This window comes from Artemia sp. Qi Xiang Cuo, chromosome 3 (genome assembly GCF_049724085.1).
Source record: "Artemia sp. Qi Xiang Cuo chromosome 3, ASM4972408v1, whole genome shotgun sequence".
NCBI lineage: Eukaryota > Metazoa > Arthropoda > Branchiopoda > Anostraca > Artemiidae > Artemia > Artemia sp. Qi Xiang Cuo.
Genome location: NC_142796.1, coordinates 62,481,091 through 62,496,870, shown reverse-complemented (window position 1 = coordinate 62,496,870; position 15,780 = coordinate 62,481,091). Strand labels below are relative to the sequence as shown.

Sequence of the window (15,780 nt, the reverse complement as noted above, 5' to 3'; positions counted from 1 at the left end):
GTTTATGATCTTTTTGCAAAATTACGATCACTGTTTGACTGTCTAAAAAGACACCCTGTGTTATTCTGTCAGATGCACTTGGTGCAAGGTAGATGCACCATACGTTGTATTATAATCGACCCTACTACATCGATTGGTGACAATCTGCGCAATCGTTCGATGTCTACTGTTTTAGTTTTCCCTAGGTGAAATGCTATATTTTTCATAATTTTTCATATACCATAGTTCAGTAAACTTCAAGCTGAAACAGCTAAAAAAAAAAGTACGAAAAATGCTGGAGTTTATTTCGATAGCACAAATACTCAATTTCTCGAGTATTTAACTCGATTTAATATCATAATGCCAAGTAGGGCTTTTTCACCGACAACAATCGATTAGTCCCAACTAAAATCTAGTTATGTTAAATTTCAACTTACTAAACCAAGCTTCCGTGCCTTAAAAAAATAGATGTGTATGCAGATGGTTATTGATTCTGCTATATTAATTGGCAACATCTGCAAAATAGCTAGATGTCTACTTTCTTAATTTTTTTTATCTGAAACACAATAAATCTCATCATTTTCCGTACATCATAATATGCAGCTTTCGATTTGACAAAAATAAATATTTTCCGATGAATAGAAAATGCTACTGCTACGTTATAATGTGTTATGGGGCTATGTATTTCGGGCCGTATGAATAATGTCAAATCCCGATGTAACAGATACGTCAAATGACACTTTTTCAACGATCCCAATCGATCAGTCTCAATTAAAGTCTGAATTAGCAAAATTTTGATCCATTAAGCTTAAAAGAATACATTAAAGATTTTAGATTATACAGATTATAAACTATAGAATAAACCAAAGAATATGGGCAACTTATAAGAGTGGGAACTGGAGCTAGCGTAAAAAAAAAGAAAAAAAAAACTATCAATGCCATCAAGCGTTTGGCGACTTGGCATTTTTTCAGTGTAATACTAAGAATAATTAATTTAATTAGTGTAATTGGTAAAATTAGGGTAATAACAAGTTTCTGATCTCACTTCCTGAAAAACAATCAGAACTTGAAAAAATGCCGAGTGTCACCAGACGCTAGATGGGGCTGTTAGTCTTTTCTTATCGACACTAGCGCCAGTTTCCACTCTTATTGTTCCCATACCCTTTGGGACAAACCTTAGAAGAACAGACTCACTTCCAGATTGTCCTTTTTTTTACTGACCTTTTGGAGGCTAAGTTCTAAATCTTCAATATCCTTTTTCAATCCAGCCAGCTCCTGATCGATCTTCTTTTTCTGTTGAAGAAGTTGGGACCTAGCATCTTCTTCCTGTTGCAGACGCTCTTGTGTATCCTAAATAAAAGTTCTTATTTATTAGTTTATCTATTATTACATTGCATCGCTAAATACGAGGTAGTACTAGTATTATTACTGCCTACAAGTTAATACTACTATTACCATTATAATGTGTTTGCGTCTCGTTCTAAAACTATCAATCAAAGGCATAGATTAAAATAAATTCTGGATGGGACAGATAAACACCATAAAGTGGGATTAGTAGGAAAAATACAATAAAAGGTAGAACTGAGCCAGAGATAGCGGTAGATAATTTTTATAGCATGGTTAACGAGATACATAATGTAGAAAATGATATTATCGTATTAAAAAAAAACATAGCTATGTTTGAAAAAGTTAGAGATGTATTCAAAAAAATAGTTATGTTTGAAACAGTTAGAGAGGTCAAACCAACATCTGAGGCAAATTAGGTCGGGGGGAGGGACTGCTCACCTATGCATCTTAAAGAATAAAGTCTGATTAGTTTATTTATTATTATATAAACTAGTTATAACTGTATTGTTATTATCGTTCTAACATTCTGAAGGTCGTGCTCTAAAATTATCACGTCTGAATCATTCTCATATATCAAAAAAAAAATCATGGAGGGGATAAACTCATTTTCCAAAAGACTGCCTAAAGAGGGATAAAAGAGTAAATTTAATAAAAGGTAGAATTGAGTTAAATTCACAGATAGGGAATTTTTATCACATCAATAACAAGGCATATAAAAGTCGATATAATCATAATCGCAAATATAATTAAAAGACTTATTTATCCCTGAAACTGCTAGAGAGGTCAAGTGATTATCAGCACAAAATTAGGTCGGAGACGGCTAAGTAAGATCTGAAGAAGGCAACTTCTCCCCTCTTTCCTAGCAGTTTACCCCCCCCCCCTTGTTTTGCCCTGACATTTTCATGTGTCAACGTTCTAGCACAAATTCTAACATTGTACAACTCAAATGTTCAGGTCTATAGTTTCGACACTTTTGCATGGGTCATAAGGATTCTACACTATAGGATAATCATAAACAAACTCGGAGGAGCAAAGTTGGGCTTACTTCCTTAATTCATGCATAAGACGATGGGACCACGCCTTCCTTTGTTAGGGAACCAATAACCATTCCAAATTGTCTAACTATGTATTTTTTTGATTTTAAGATGAATAAACAAAATTTAATCGTGTTCTGTTTTATCGTTACTGGCGCAATTCGCCTTATATACATAATTACCCAAAAATAAAAACCTTTATTAATGCTACTTCCCAATTAAGACAAGCCACTACTAAGGTGGGGATGAACATCTGAGAATTCTGATGCATGAAGAACATCCAATGTATTAGTTTTAAAAAAGATGTGATCAAAGCTGGGGTGTGGTCGGGATTTCGTCCATTTTACAGCTTCAGTGCAGGCATCAAAACATGAACCAATTTTAAGACTCCACAAATGAGGGCTCATCAATACTAACAGAAAAAGGAATAACAAACACTTCTTGTTACTCCTATTCCCTATCCCCTTAAATGCCCATTACTTCCGTTCCCCATTTCTGCTCATAATGCATACTTGAGAGTCGCGCACTTATGGCCCCATTTTTTTAAAGGCCCCGTTTCGAAAAACTGCACTTGATTCGTTGAACAGCGTTGAAGTGGTTTCAAGAAATTGGTGTCTGATCCGCATCTAAGGAACAAATTTGTAAAAAGAACTGAGGATCGTAATGTTTTAGTAGAAACGTAGAGCAAAGGATTTACTATCGAAAGTAACATGTGTCATTTTTTCCCTTTTTTGCGGCAAGGGGGAGAGGTAGACTGTATCACACATCACACGTTCTCTCACAAAACATAAAAATATACTACCAAATACAAAACAAGAGGAGACATGATAAATCTTACTGTAAGTTGTGATTCAAGATCCGCCTTCTGAGCAGCCAGCTTCTGCTGCTTAGCAACATAATCAGCCACGCTTCCTGCTTCGGCCTCAAGTCGAGCAAGCAACTCCTGTTTCTCGTGCTCAAGCTTTGCCTTGGCAACTTCAAGCTCCTTACGGACCTTCTCCTCTTTTTCAAAAGCCTCTTGAGCCTTTACTGCTTTGTCTTCGAGAGCCTTCATTTCGTCTTCAACACGGGTGACGTTCAACATCGGTTTCACCTTCTGCCACATTCTGAACCATGGCCAATTGCGAAGTCTCATGTAGGAACGGAGGTTTCTTTGAACGACAAGCAGCGCAACTCTAAAACCACAATTAACTTTCAATTCAACCCATGATGAAATAGATGTCTCTTAGAAACAACTACAGTGCTCAACAAAAAAGATGCACCTCTTCAGTTTTTTAAGAGTTTTTATTTTATATTGCTACATTTACACAAGCAGTGACTACTTAAAATGTGCCCTATTAGAATTCGAACAAGAGACGATCTTTGGTATATCTACAATCTAAAGTATATATACCTTACTTTGGGATAATAAACCCAAACCCAAGTTCGAAATCATAAATTGCTTACAAAACATACCTTAACAGCCCCTATAAATGGTTTCACCAAAGTGCTAATTATCTGAAACCCGTATCAAACAGTTCGTGGTAACGAACTGTAAGTAAGGAGCGACCCGGCTCAATGGTAACCGAAACTCTAGAAAACGGGTTTTTGATACCAATAGATATATCAAAAGAATCAGATTTCAATGCTGATTTCAAATATATAACTTTCATCAAGTTTAGAGCTACCCATCAAAAGTTACGCGCCTGAGAAAATTTGGCTGATTTTCAAAAAAAGGGGGAAAGACCCCCTAAAAGTTATAGAACCTTAATGAAAATCACACCATCATATTCATCGTATCATAGAACCTGAATTTCGATTTTTAATTTAACTAAAAAAAACAAGGGGTTATTTTCCAATTTGTGCCCGCAGAACGCTACCGTTTGCGTGTTTATTTGTTTGTTTGTTTGTTTTTTTTTTTTTTTTTTTTTCCAACCGGGGTTTTCGTTTAGAACCCTTGGGCCTATTGAAAATGGATATGGGTAATCGTACCGTACAATAAATTTTAAATTGATCAATTAAGTTGCAAAAAAAAACAGGAGGCAAACGTGACCCCTCCCACTCTTATTTTTTCTTTAAAGTAATCCAATCCAGATTTTGAGATACCCATTTTGTTCAGCATGGTCGAAAATATGATAAAAATGTCTTTTAGGATGACTTGATCCCCCAAAGTCCCCAGGGGGAGGGCTGAAAGTTATGAACTTTACTCAATGTTAACATATAGTATTGGTTATTGGGAAGTATACAGACTTTTTAAGAGGAGATTTTTTCTGGTAGGTGGGGGAAGGAGAGGGTCAGGGGCTATATGGAAGGATCTTTCCATGAAGGAAGTTTTCATGGGGGAAGGGACATTGCTATGAAGGGGGCGCCGGATTTCCCAGCATTATTAAAGAAAAAGATCAGGAATTAAATAAAAAAAACAAGTTTTTCAACTGATCAACTGACTGTGATTAAGAGGTCATTTTTAAAGAACTGGAAAAAAAATTCGAACTATAGTTTAAAGAGCAGGGTATTGACTAGGGGCGAACCCCCTAATATACGTGTTAAAAATTTATGAATATAGAAGTTCGTTACGTAAGTTAATTCTAAGTTACGTATATTTATTACTAATAAAAACGTTCGTAAATAAAATTAAACAAGTTTCGAGAAAGCCATTTAACCAAATAATATGAAATTTTGTTTTAATTATTCATGTACGGTGAGCCAAAATCAAAACCTGCATTAATTCAAAAACGTTCAAAAATTAAATAAAAAAAACAAGTTTTTTTAACTGAAAGTAAGGAACGACGTTAAAACTTAAAACGAACAGAAATTATTCCGTATATGAGAGGGCTGTCCCCTCCTCAACGCCTCGCTCTTTACGCTAAAGTTTGACTTTCTCACAACTCTATTTTTTTAAACAATAAAAAAACTTTAGCGTAAAGAGCGAGGCGTTGAGGAGGGGACAGCCCCTTCATATACGGAATAATTTCTGTTCGTTTTAAGTTTTAACGTCGTTCCTTACTTTCAGTTAAAAAAACTTGTTTTTTTTATTTAATTGAGATCAAAATAGATAAAACTGTGCCGTAATATTCTGACGACTGCAGTTAAATTCTGCTAGTTTCAAGGCCTTATCCATTGAGGAGTGGTGACCCTTGAGCTAAATATTGCCAAATGGCTTACTCGGCTTTGCACAGTCCTGACCTTTGGTGACTTAGTGCGATGATAAGTTACTAGTAGGAGTAGAAGTAAATTTTACTGAAATACATCATTTACGCTTGGCACAATAGATACTTTTTCATGTGACATTCAACGAGGCCAGATTGAACAACGGACCCGATATGCTGTAAGTATCAATTTTACGACTACCTTTTCTCTTTTTTCTTAAATTTACTCTTCTATCGTGTTTTTATATGTGCAGAGTGGGAAATGTATTACTACTATTAGTTCGCAATAGTATCAACGGATGAGCAGGAAATTAATAAATTAGATTTATGTAATTGACAAAATTTCAAAAGCACACCCAACTAGCAGCTTCTGCCTTCACCTCCAGACAAAATTTTAACGGGACGATCTGCAGTCAGGCTATCCATCTAATTGCTCAACTTTAATCTACAAGACAAAACAGCATAATCATCTCCCCACAACAAACATGTGCAGGCATGGGTACAAACATGTACTTTCCAGAAACAATCAAGCCTGTCCTGGAGCCATGTCCGGTTCTTCATGGGGCACAAGTCAAGCGTCATGATCGTGAGGTTCTTTTGTTGACTACATCGAGACTAAACATCTCTACTTTATCAAGAAAACCTATTTGACTCATGCCACAGAGGGTCAAGCCGGAAAAGGTAGCATACACTGTAGATGTAACAGTACCTTAAGACCATCAACTTTCAGCAGAAGTTGATGAGGCCATCAACTATGGCCTCATGACTGAGGCCATACTATTATTCTTGGCACTCGGGGTATTTGGTGGAACACCAATTCTAAGTTTAACAGAGATTGTCTCCATACCGAAGCTTTACCGAGAATAATATCTTAAGGATAAGTAGGCAGTCCATTTCTATGTTAAGTTCTGCATAGCAGGCTACAGAGACCTAATAGTGCAATGTCTATATAGGTTCTTAAAACTAAGGTTATGATTCGACTGGATAGCGTAAGGGTTCCTTTTTTCTTAGGTCTCAGGGCTAACTTGAGATTCCACTCCTATCAGGTTCCCATACTCTTTACATTTGGGTTTCATTTCCTAAATACACAGAAACAACGGAACACTTTAATTCAGCGCATCGAAAAACAGGCATGGAATTAGTTTAAGTTTCAATGTTCTATATTTTCTACTTTTCTGGGACCAAAATGCTGGTTTCATTCTACACATGGCCCATGATCCATAATATAAATTCGTATTCAATACGCAGCTATGAAGGTCAAATTACTAAATACACACCAAATCACGGATAGCAAATTTAAAATCAAGGAAGACAGGACTTTAGGTTGCATCTATAGCCTTAGATCAACGTATTGCATAATTAATGTAAATTTGTCAATATTTCCAATGTTTTGCTTATCACGAAAATCATCTAAGTCCTTATTCGAGTTCTATTTTAGATATTTAAGCACTACAAACCTTTGGTTTTTCAGTTTATGGAACTCCCTGCGAGCTTCATAGCCACGGACAACAGACTGAAGCCAAGTAATAATCTGAGCAAGCTTGTCATCACGCATTTCCTCAAGCTGACCCAAAGTACCAGCTTTGAAGAAAACCTATTCATGTGAAAAAAAAAAATTAAATAAAAACAAATTTTAATTTGAAAAGCTGTTGGAAAAAGAGGCATGCTGCCACCGGCATTAAGAGCCACGGCTGAGCCCAGACAAAGTTTTTCATAGTCTTCCTAATAAATTTTATTTTCAATTTTTCAAGACTTCTGTACCCACTTCCTTAGTCCCTTTTTTAAATCTTTTTTGACAAAGTTTAAAGCTTAAATCATAAAAACCAAAGAAAAAATCTTAGTTAAACACTGCGCTGAGCCCAGTAATTTTTCCAACTCTTATGGTTTTCCTATATTTTATGTAAAGCAATTAAGGTCTGGGTATCCCACTGGCTAGAAGTAATATAGAGTCTTAGATTGCAAAAGTTATCAGTAAAGGAAGAGATCAAGGATTATGGAACCCTTCTAAAATTTGAGACCTACAATTTTAGACGAGCTAGTAATAACCACCAGATCCTTTTTAATGAATTCTTCATGCATATTTATTTATATGTATAATGCATTTAAGTTAAATTTTAAACTAGATCAGTCCCTACTTAAAACTTAATAAAATATCGAAGAAAACGAAGAAAATCTATTTTTATTAATCGATTAATAACAACGAAATTTTTTTAGAATAAGGTAGAAAAAAGATATTACAAATTACCCTATTTAACTGATGCTAAACATTTTTTAATTTTTGTTGATAAGATCAAGGTGGGAAGATTAATTGATCCATACACAGTTAGTTTTATATAACTATTAGTATAACAGAGATGCACGCAAATATGACCGCTCCTTTCCCTCTAATGTGTTGACCTCGAATTATACCTTTTCTGAGATTACCCTATATTAGACTAAAAGACAAAACTAAAAAAAAGAAAATGGTGAGGACATGAAACTGAGATGGAAAACATTATACCCAATAGGATTATAACTTTCATTCCTCTTTGTCTGGGGGGGGGGGAATCTAAAGGAAATCGGAGCAATAACCTTAAGGGATTTTGCAATATCATTAAAAAATCAAAATGTGGAATGAAAAAAAAGGGCAAAAATTAACTAAATGAAATGTGGCTTTTTTATAACTGGTTTAATTCAAAAAAGGATTTAGATTTATCAAACTCGTGGTAATTCTGTATACAATAAAATAAAAAGCATATTCATAAATATTAACATAAGTAGACAAAGGAAAAAATTCTAAATAATAATTTTTAGCACTTTCCCGTTCAAATTGAGATATATTGTAAAAATAAATTCAAATTAAGTTTTATCTAATAAGCGTACAAAAATAGATCTAAAGCCAAATTTAGAAACAAAATCCTATTTAAAATAGACAACACGAGAAAAATTATAACTACAATGTCCACAAAAACGGACGATAAAAACAAAAACCAAAACTATTGCTAATTTAAAACAAGCACAATGCAACATTTAAAACCATGCAGCTAAATTTTTTCAAATTACCGCCATCTATAAAAGACGAAAATTGAAAACTTACAGTTCGTAAATCTTCGAAATTGTAGATTTAAGGAATAAATGATAGCTATATTCTTCCTTGTGGCAAAAAGTGACATAATTTACAGTGAGGCTCAACAAGGTGATTAAATTAATTTTAAAAAATATTGATTGAAAAGAGAAATAAGTAAATATTAATGCACCCTAAAAACCGTAAACCGGAAGAGGGCTAGGTTGGTTAATTTCTAAGATACTGTTATACCCAGTACACTACAACCTAGCTTTTTTTCCGACAGAAAAATGGCAAAAAACAACAAATTGATATTGAAACACCTTTAAAAACGTTATTCCAAAAGGAGCTAATATATCCTTTGTTGGTTTCCTTTCTATGTCAAAACCGCGACTATGGAGAGCTCCTATTAAAAAAAATCTAAAATAAAAAAATATAAAAGAAATCTAAAATCTGAGACAAATGTATCTCTAAAGACATGTACTAGAATAAGGCTTAATTAATTTCGTTAAGTACCATTTTTATACCCTTTAAACCACTATGAAATTTTTTTTGATAAATATGGCAAAAACACTTAATTTCATAGTAAAACATCTTTAAGAAAGGTATTTCAAAGCGAGGGGGGGGGGGTCTAAGATATATATTTTAGATTTCTTTCTTGCGGCCAAACTGCCGTCAATAAATTTCTACTATGTATACTTTTTATAAAAGCTTGCCAATAAGCCCAAGATTTCATATAAAAACATATCTAAGAAAGGTATTCTAGAAGAGAGCTAATGTACTGTTTACAAATAACCTTTGTATGCCCAATTCGCCATTGAGAGGGATCTAGTTGAGTATACTCAATCAGTGCTCCTGTTGCTTTTTTGGGACAGTCATGCTTGTTTGTAAGACGGGCGTTTATAAGAGAATACCTAGTTAAATATTTAAGAAAATTAAAGAGTGAAAAATAAATTAATAAACAAATGGAAAATATAAACGTTATTAATCTGCAAAACGATATAGCAGACGAATAAATTTCATGGAAGAAACAAACTATACCGTTAATAGAAAAGAAAACATATATGTCGGCAAGGCTGTATCCAGGGGGGGGGGGGGGTTTGGGGTTTCCCACCTCTCCCGAATTTTCGTCAAACTGGTAAAAATGTAACAAAGGTGCATATAACTTTTTATACGTTCTTTAAAGTTTTTTTTACCCCCCCCCCCTCGAATAAAATAACCTCCACTGAACGAAAATTCTGGCTACGGCCTTGATTGCAGGCATGCAAAAAAAATAGTCATTATCTTTTTTAATGCAAAAGAAAATAAAACACAAAAAAAACTTTATTCAATGCTTAGGAAAGAAAAAAGGAATGTTAAAAGACTGAAATTAATGAAAAAGGGAATATAGTAAAAAGAAAGTTAGGATTATGTGGCAAAGAATAAAACACGACATATTTTCATTTTAGAAATAAATGGAATATTTAATTGAATAATTAATGTGAAAATTTAAGAAAACTCTAATTAAGAATATTTTCATGATAGGCAACATATAAAGCTAATACTTGTTTTCAGGATTATTACCAAGTGCTAAAATAAGTGTAACTTTAGTGAATATATTTTTTACTTAAAAAGGCAGTTATTCCAAATGGTTAAAATAACTATTACAAATAAACGACCAGATTTGGTACATATTAACAAATATCGATTTCAGTGGATAGGGGGATGAGTATATTTCCTAATCCATTATACTTTCTTGGCACTGTCTAGGATCAAAGTATTACCTGTCAAAATCGTGATCACCAAGCGGTGTGCACCACAAATTTCACAAGTCAGTCACAAGTGGTGCAAGATATGCTATACAGGTCAGAGCAAGTGGCACCAGTAGCAGATAGTGGGCAGCCCTTATTCCTGAATTGGCAGTATAAAAACATTTTATTATATTTGATATCTTATAATTATTAAGGATAGATCACTTTATAAAAATTATAAAGTGATGATTTAGTGAATTAGTTAGATGAATTAGTGATGATTTTTTTTAACCAGTTTAAAATAAGAATAGGTCGTGTTACTTTTGTAATTGGAAGATATGAAATAGAAAAAAGTGGAGGTAAGGTGAAAAGAATCGAATTTTGAAAACGTGCCTTTGTATGTCCCAATCGATATTTTTCAGTGTCCAGTCCAACAAATTCTAAAATCGCTTCACTAGCCTTTTTCGCGTCCTCATGCTTTTTTGCAATCTGCGAAGCTAACAAAGCATATCTAAAATTTCATAGGCATTAAATTAAATGAGAAGATGGTAGATACCCAAATTTCACGACTTAACCATAATTAGAGGTTGTTTTCAAGAGATTTTCTAAAATTATTGCCACCATCACAAACAAAAGGGAACAAAAAGTAATTCCTCGCAGTAAAACAACCATGATAATGGTGGAACACGAGCTCAAGAAGATTTGAAAAATTTAGAAATCTAATTAAAAGTTTTCAATTTACAGAGTTCAAAAATCTAAACAGGACTTTGCAAATTTCCATAACAAACCAAACCAAAGTTACTTTTTGAAACCGACCCCGATAAAATCAGTAAAAAATACAGATTCAAAAATAAAAATACATAGATTAGAACAAAAATAAATATTTTAGAATTAAATTGACCCTTTTTTGCTTCATAATTTATATCCCAACATGTCAAAGATCCACATATTCTATTCCTTATTTTAACCAAGCAGGCTACAAACACAATCAACACAAACAGTAAGCTACACAATAAACAAATGACTAAAACATCTAGCTACAAAATACTTAAACTAAATACACTATCAAGCTACACTATTTGGAAACTTCTCTGGTTCAGAGCAAACATTAGGGCTGTTTTTTAGCACTAAGATCTTTCATCTTTCTCCAAAGATTATTATTTTTTCAACTCATCTTTGTTCTAAGATCTTACAGCTCGCTGATGTTAGCAAAATACGTGAAAGACGCCATCTTTCTGCCATATAGAACAATGATGTGAGAACTTTGATGATCTACTCATCATTTATTAAACAATAAAAATTGGAATTCAACTAAAACCTTTTACGTGACAGCAATATAACTATGCTGAAAACTGCTAGATGGCATTAGTAAATTTCTATCGGATTTCCTTGATTTTTCAGCCTTATTATAATAAGAAGTTTCCAATTTCAATAGTGATTTTTCTATAATGTGTCTAGAAGGGATGGGTGATAATACTAAAACAGAAAAGGCTGAAAAATGTGCTGTCTACTTGGTTAATATTAGAGCAGAGATTACGATCTCATCCAATAGCAGACTTGAATTTCTCACTATATTTGAGCGGTTGCACATACGGCCACTCTGTGTACAACCAACAGATGGAAGTATGTAGACAGAATATGATGCACAGAAGACGAACGAAGGCGGGGTTTTAGACAAAGGAAGCAGGTTAGGAGGCAAAATTAGGGACAAGAGTAGTAATAAAAGTCATACCTACATACGAGTCACACAGTACGGAGAAATCTGACTCGAGTACCCAAATTATAAAGAAAAAGGAGGATTAGGGGGAAAGCACAGAAAATTCTTAAGACATTCGACACTGTTCGGGAAGGAGATGATTGCCTGAAGCCCCCCCCCCCTCCTTGTGTAGGTTAACTGAGGATAGCTATTGGTTGCATCTAATGACAACTTGGGTTCTTAAAGGTTACGTGCCTTAGTGTGACCGATTCGATAGAGTTCAACATTCAGATTGACTTCTTCAAGACAGACTTGTGAAGCCTTCTTTTCATCACCGGCAGCCTTCATTTTGTTCGGGGCAAGAATCATGTACCTATTTCACAAAGAATAAAGAAGAATACACGAATAAAAAACAGAAAGCAAGTAAAATAACAAAACGATTTTTTCTAGTATGGAAACATATCGTCGTGACTGAAAAACAAGTGTATCTGATACATTTTTGAACATATACGATACTGAGCTCTTAGGAGTCTCTTTAGGAGTCTACATTTTTGAGCAAATAAAATATTGAGCTCTTAGGAGTCTGCTAGAGAGTTTTCATCTTCTAGGCCCACTTAAAGGGATGCGTTTCCTTCACAAAAGCAAAGGGGACTAATCATGACTGAGATAAAAATGAGTCAGTATGTCCTACACAGGATTTCTAAGCCTCGGTTCCCAGATCCCCGGAGTTTAGGACAAGATCGCTAGAGGTTCTGTGAAAAAGAGTGGACTGTGATCGAACTAGGATGAAACTATGTCAACCAAAACGAAAAAAACTCGAATGATGCGAAATATATATATATATATATATATATATATATATATATATATATATATATATATATATATATATATATATATATATATATATATATATATATATATATATATATATATATATATATATATATATATATATATATATATATATATATATATATATATATATATATATATATGTATATATATATATATATAGATTCATATTAGATTCAGATTAAATAATTTTTCATTAAAACAAATATAAGTAAATAAACATAAATACGCATCTCTATGCAAAAAAATGCACGTTTACTCCCTTAAAAAAAATAACAGTTCTTCCTAGTCATGCTATCCGATTCCTGCTTTACTCTTAAACACAACCACATCCCTCAACCATACAAGTTACTATCTAAGAGATTCCCCCCTTCCTCCCCAAAAGCACAGCTACCTTAACCTTACAAAAAATAATCAATAAATAAAACACACACATATATATATATATATATATATATATTTATATATATATATATATTTATATAGAGCTATAGACCTCTATATTTATATAGAGCTAAACTTATTTTAGCTCTGGAGTAATTTTTTGTGAAAGTCAGATACGCTGTATGGTCGACAATACATTTCCATTAGAAAACAGAGGTAGAAAAAAAAATTTTCCAAAAAAAGAGATAATGAGTAAGCAGTTACACATTTAAGCGAAGACTGTTAGACATAAAATAAAATACATATTGATGATACAACAGAGAAAAAAAGTATAAGCAACTTTAAAGACATTGGTCGGATCAAAGCAAAAACTTAGATCTGAAAGAAAAGAAATATTCAAGTAATAGAAAACAGAGCAAACCTTCTAAACAAATAAGAAAATATATTTTTAAATTTTCCTCACTTAATACAGGATAAGCTTGATTAAGCCATATGAAGTAAAAAAAAAAGAAGGTAAAGGAGATGGCACTAGACTTCTTAAAGTCCGAACCGGCGGTGCTGATTTCAGTCTCAAGGCCCTTTAGCCGGGAAGTGCAATGGGGGAATGAGGGCCAGCCATCCTGTGCTTTCGAACACCCTTCTTGTTTACCTTCCTCAGATTTCTCCAGGTACCCATTTAGAGCTGGGTCAACTCTCGCTGAGCTTAAGGAGTCACTCCACTGACCCACGTCAAAAACTGATGACACTTTGTGTTAACGGGTAAAAACAATATGTAAGAAAGCAGAACAAACCTTCTAAACAAATAAAGAAACACATTGGCGTTTTTCCTTCTTTTTTTTTCTTTTTTTTAGAGGATAATTTTTTTAACTCATGTCTCGCAGCCCACACTAGATAGAGTCGAAAGTTTAGAAAAAGTTGCAAATAAAATTTCAGCAAAAGAGAAAAAAAATTGATCTTGCACAAACTCTGAGTTACGCAACTTAGCCATATGAAGCATAATCAATTTCTTTTTTCCTAAGCCAATAAAAAATAATGACCTAGGCAGTCAGCCCGCAAAAACAGTTCTTTGGCCTGCAAAAATAATAATGTTAATTTTTCCCTCTTAATTTTTTTTTTCATTTTGTTTTCAACGAGGAGAAAAATTAGGGACCGTTCCCATCCTATGTTTACATTCACGTAGATTATTATTCTATTTGGGGTCCGAAGTATCCCCCCCAGAAAAATTATTCCCCGGCAATTCACCTGCGAAATTTTCCCCACATATAAAAGGGACCAGCCAAAGTGAAATTAAGATAAATAAAAATATAGAAGAAAAGAAGGGATTCTCTAATATTCTACCTATATTCCAAAATACAAGTAGAATATGTACTGTAGAATCAGTAAGCAAGGAATGACTCAGACCAATAGCAGGCTAACCAAAACCATAAGAAAACCATAATTTTGATAACAATTAATGCTTCAATACAATTGAATTTTTCTGCTGATTCCAAATATATAAATTTCATTAAGTTTTGTGTTGCACATCAAACGCTACAAGCCTGAGAATATTTGCCTAGTTTTCAACAGATGGAGGAAACAACCCCAAAAACGCAAGCGATGTTAATGAAAATCACACCATTAGATTCAGTATATTAGAGAACCCTTAGGTCGAAGTTCAAAGCTCCTATCAACAAAAATGTGAAATTCGTATTTTTCCCAGAACAAAGATCACTAATGCGTGTTTATATGTTTTTTTGTTTTTTTGTTGTTTTTTTCCAGGGGTGATCGTACTGATGACACTAGAAGATCAGGAGAGGGTCCACTCGAACGGAGATTAAAAGATATAGAACCTTTTTAAAGTAACCTAAAATAGTGTGAAATGGGAAAGTGGCATTTTCTGTCATTTTGTGGCACCAAACTATGATTTTGCACCATGGACGACCAAGTTGCTATTGACCAAAAATTATGAGATAGCCTATCCATTTAAAACATCAAAAAACCATAGAGATTCCAAGTTGCGGGAAAATCGTGCCGCACGGTTGCACATTCGTTCTTGAAAACTCGAGTAGTCCATACGAGTAAAGATATTTCAGACGGGAAACCCTTCTGATGTACGCCTATTGGAGGATACCCAATACTTTTTTGTGAACAGGGTTTTGTGACTTTTTGAAAACTTCTTTTAATTAAACTACTGCTTGCTTATCTGGAATGAAGAGCTCTGTCAAATCTAAATTTCCTTGGAACTGACTTAGAGTTCAACTCCTTTTTACTTAAATTAATTAGAAAAGAAATGCCACTTAAAGGTACTTCAGAAGGGAGAACCTTCTGAAGTACACCTAGTGGACGCGTTCTCAATAGCAAGGAATGAACTGGTATCATGTGCTATACCTGTCTTCAGGGGTGTCACTTATGGGAGAGGGGGGACGCCCCTCCTCCACTATTTTCAGACTGTAGGATAAAAAACTTGAGTTGGTAGAATAGTGGCACAAGGTAATCGGTAAAAGGGTTGATGTGATATAAAATCAATGAAAGAAGTTCAGTCTCAGACGGTAAAGAACAAAAATCAAGTAATTTTAATAGTAATATCACCTAAATCAGTAGGTAAAAT

The 15,780-nt window shown here is 33.9% G+C and overlaps 1 protein-coding gene across 9 annotated transcripts in view; it reads right to left on the bottom strand.

Moving 5' to 3' along the window:
* Positions 1-15,780, bottom strand: part of LOC148954385 (myosin heavy chain, muscle-like) — a 120,041-nt gene that overhangs the window by 37,021 nt on the left and 67,240 nt on the right. For 5 of the 9 annotated variants that reach the window (XM_089086364.1, XM_089086365.1, XM_089086363.1 and 2 more), the window contains exons 18-21: positions 12,210-12,327; positions 6,943-7,079; positions 3,199-3,535; positions 1,201-1,329 (exon numbers count right to left, since the gene is read on the bottom strand). In XM_089086364.1, coding sequence (XP_088942490.1) covers positions 1,201-1,329; positions 3,199-3,535; positions 6,943-7,079; positions 12,210-12,327 — 721 coding nt within the window. Of the gene's footprint in view, positions 1-1,200; positions 1,330-3,198; positions 3,536-6,942; positions 7,080-10,651; positions 10,770-12,209; positions 12,328-15,780 lie in introns of all 9 variants that reach the window. The other 4 variants (XM_089086367.1, XM_089086366.1, XM_089086372.1 and 1 more) reach the window with 1 other exon arrangement.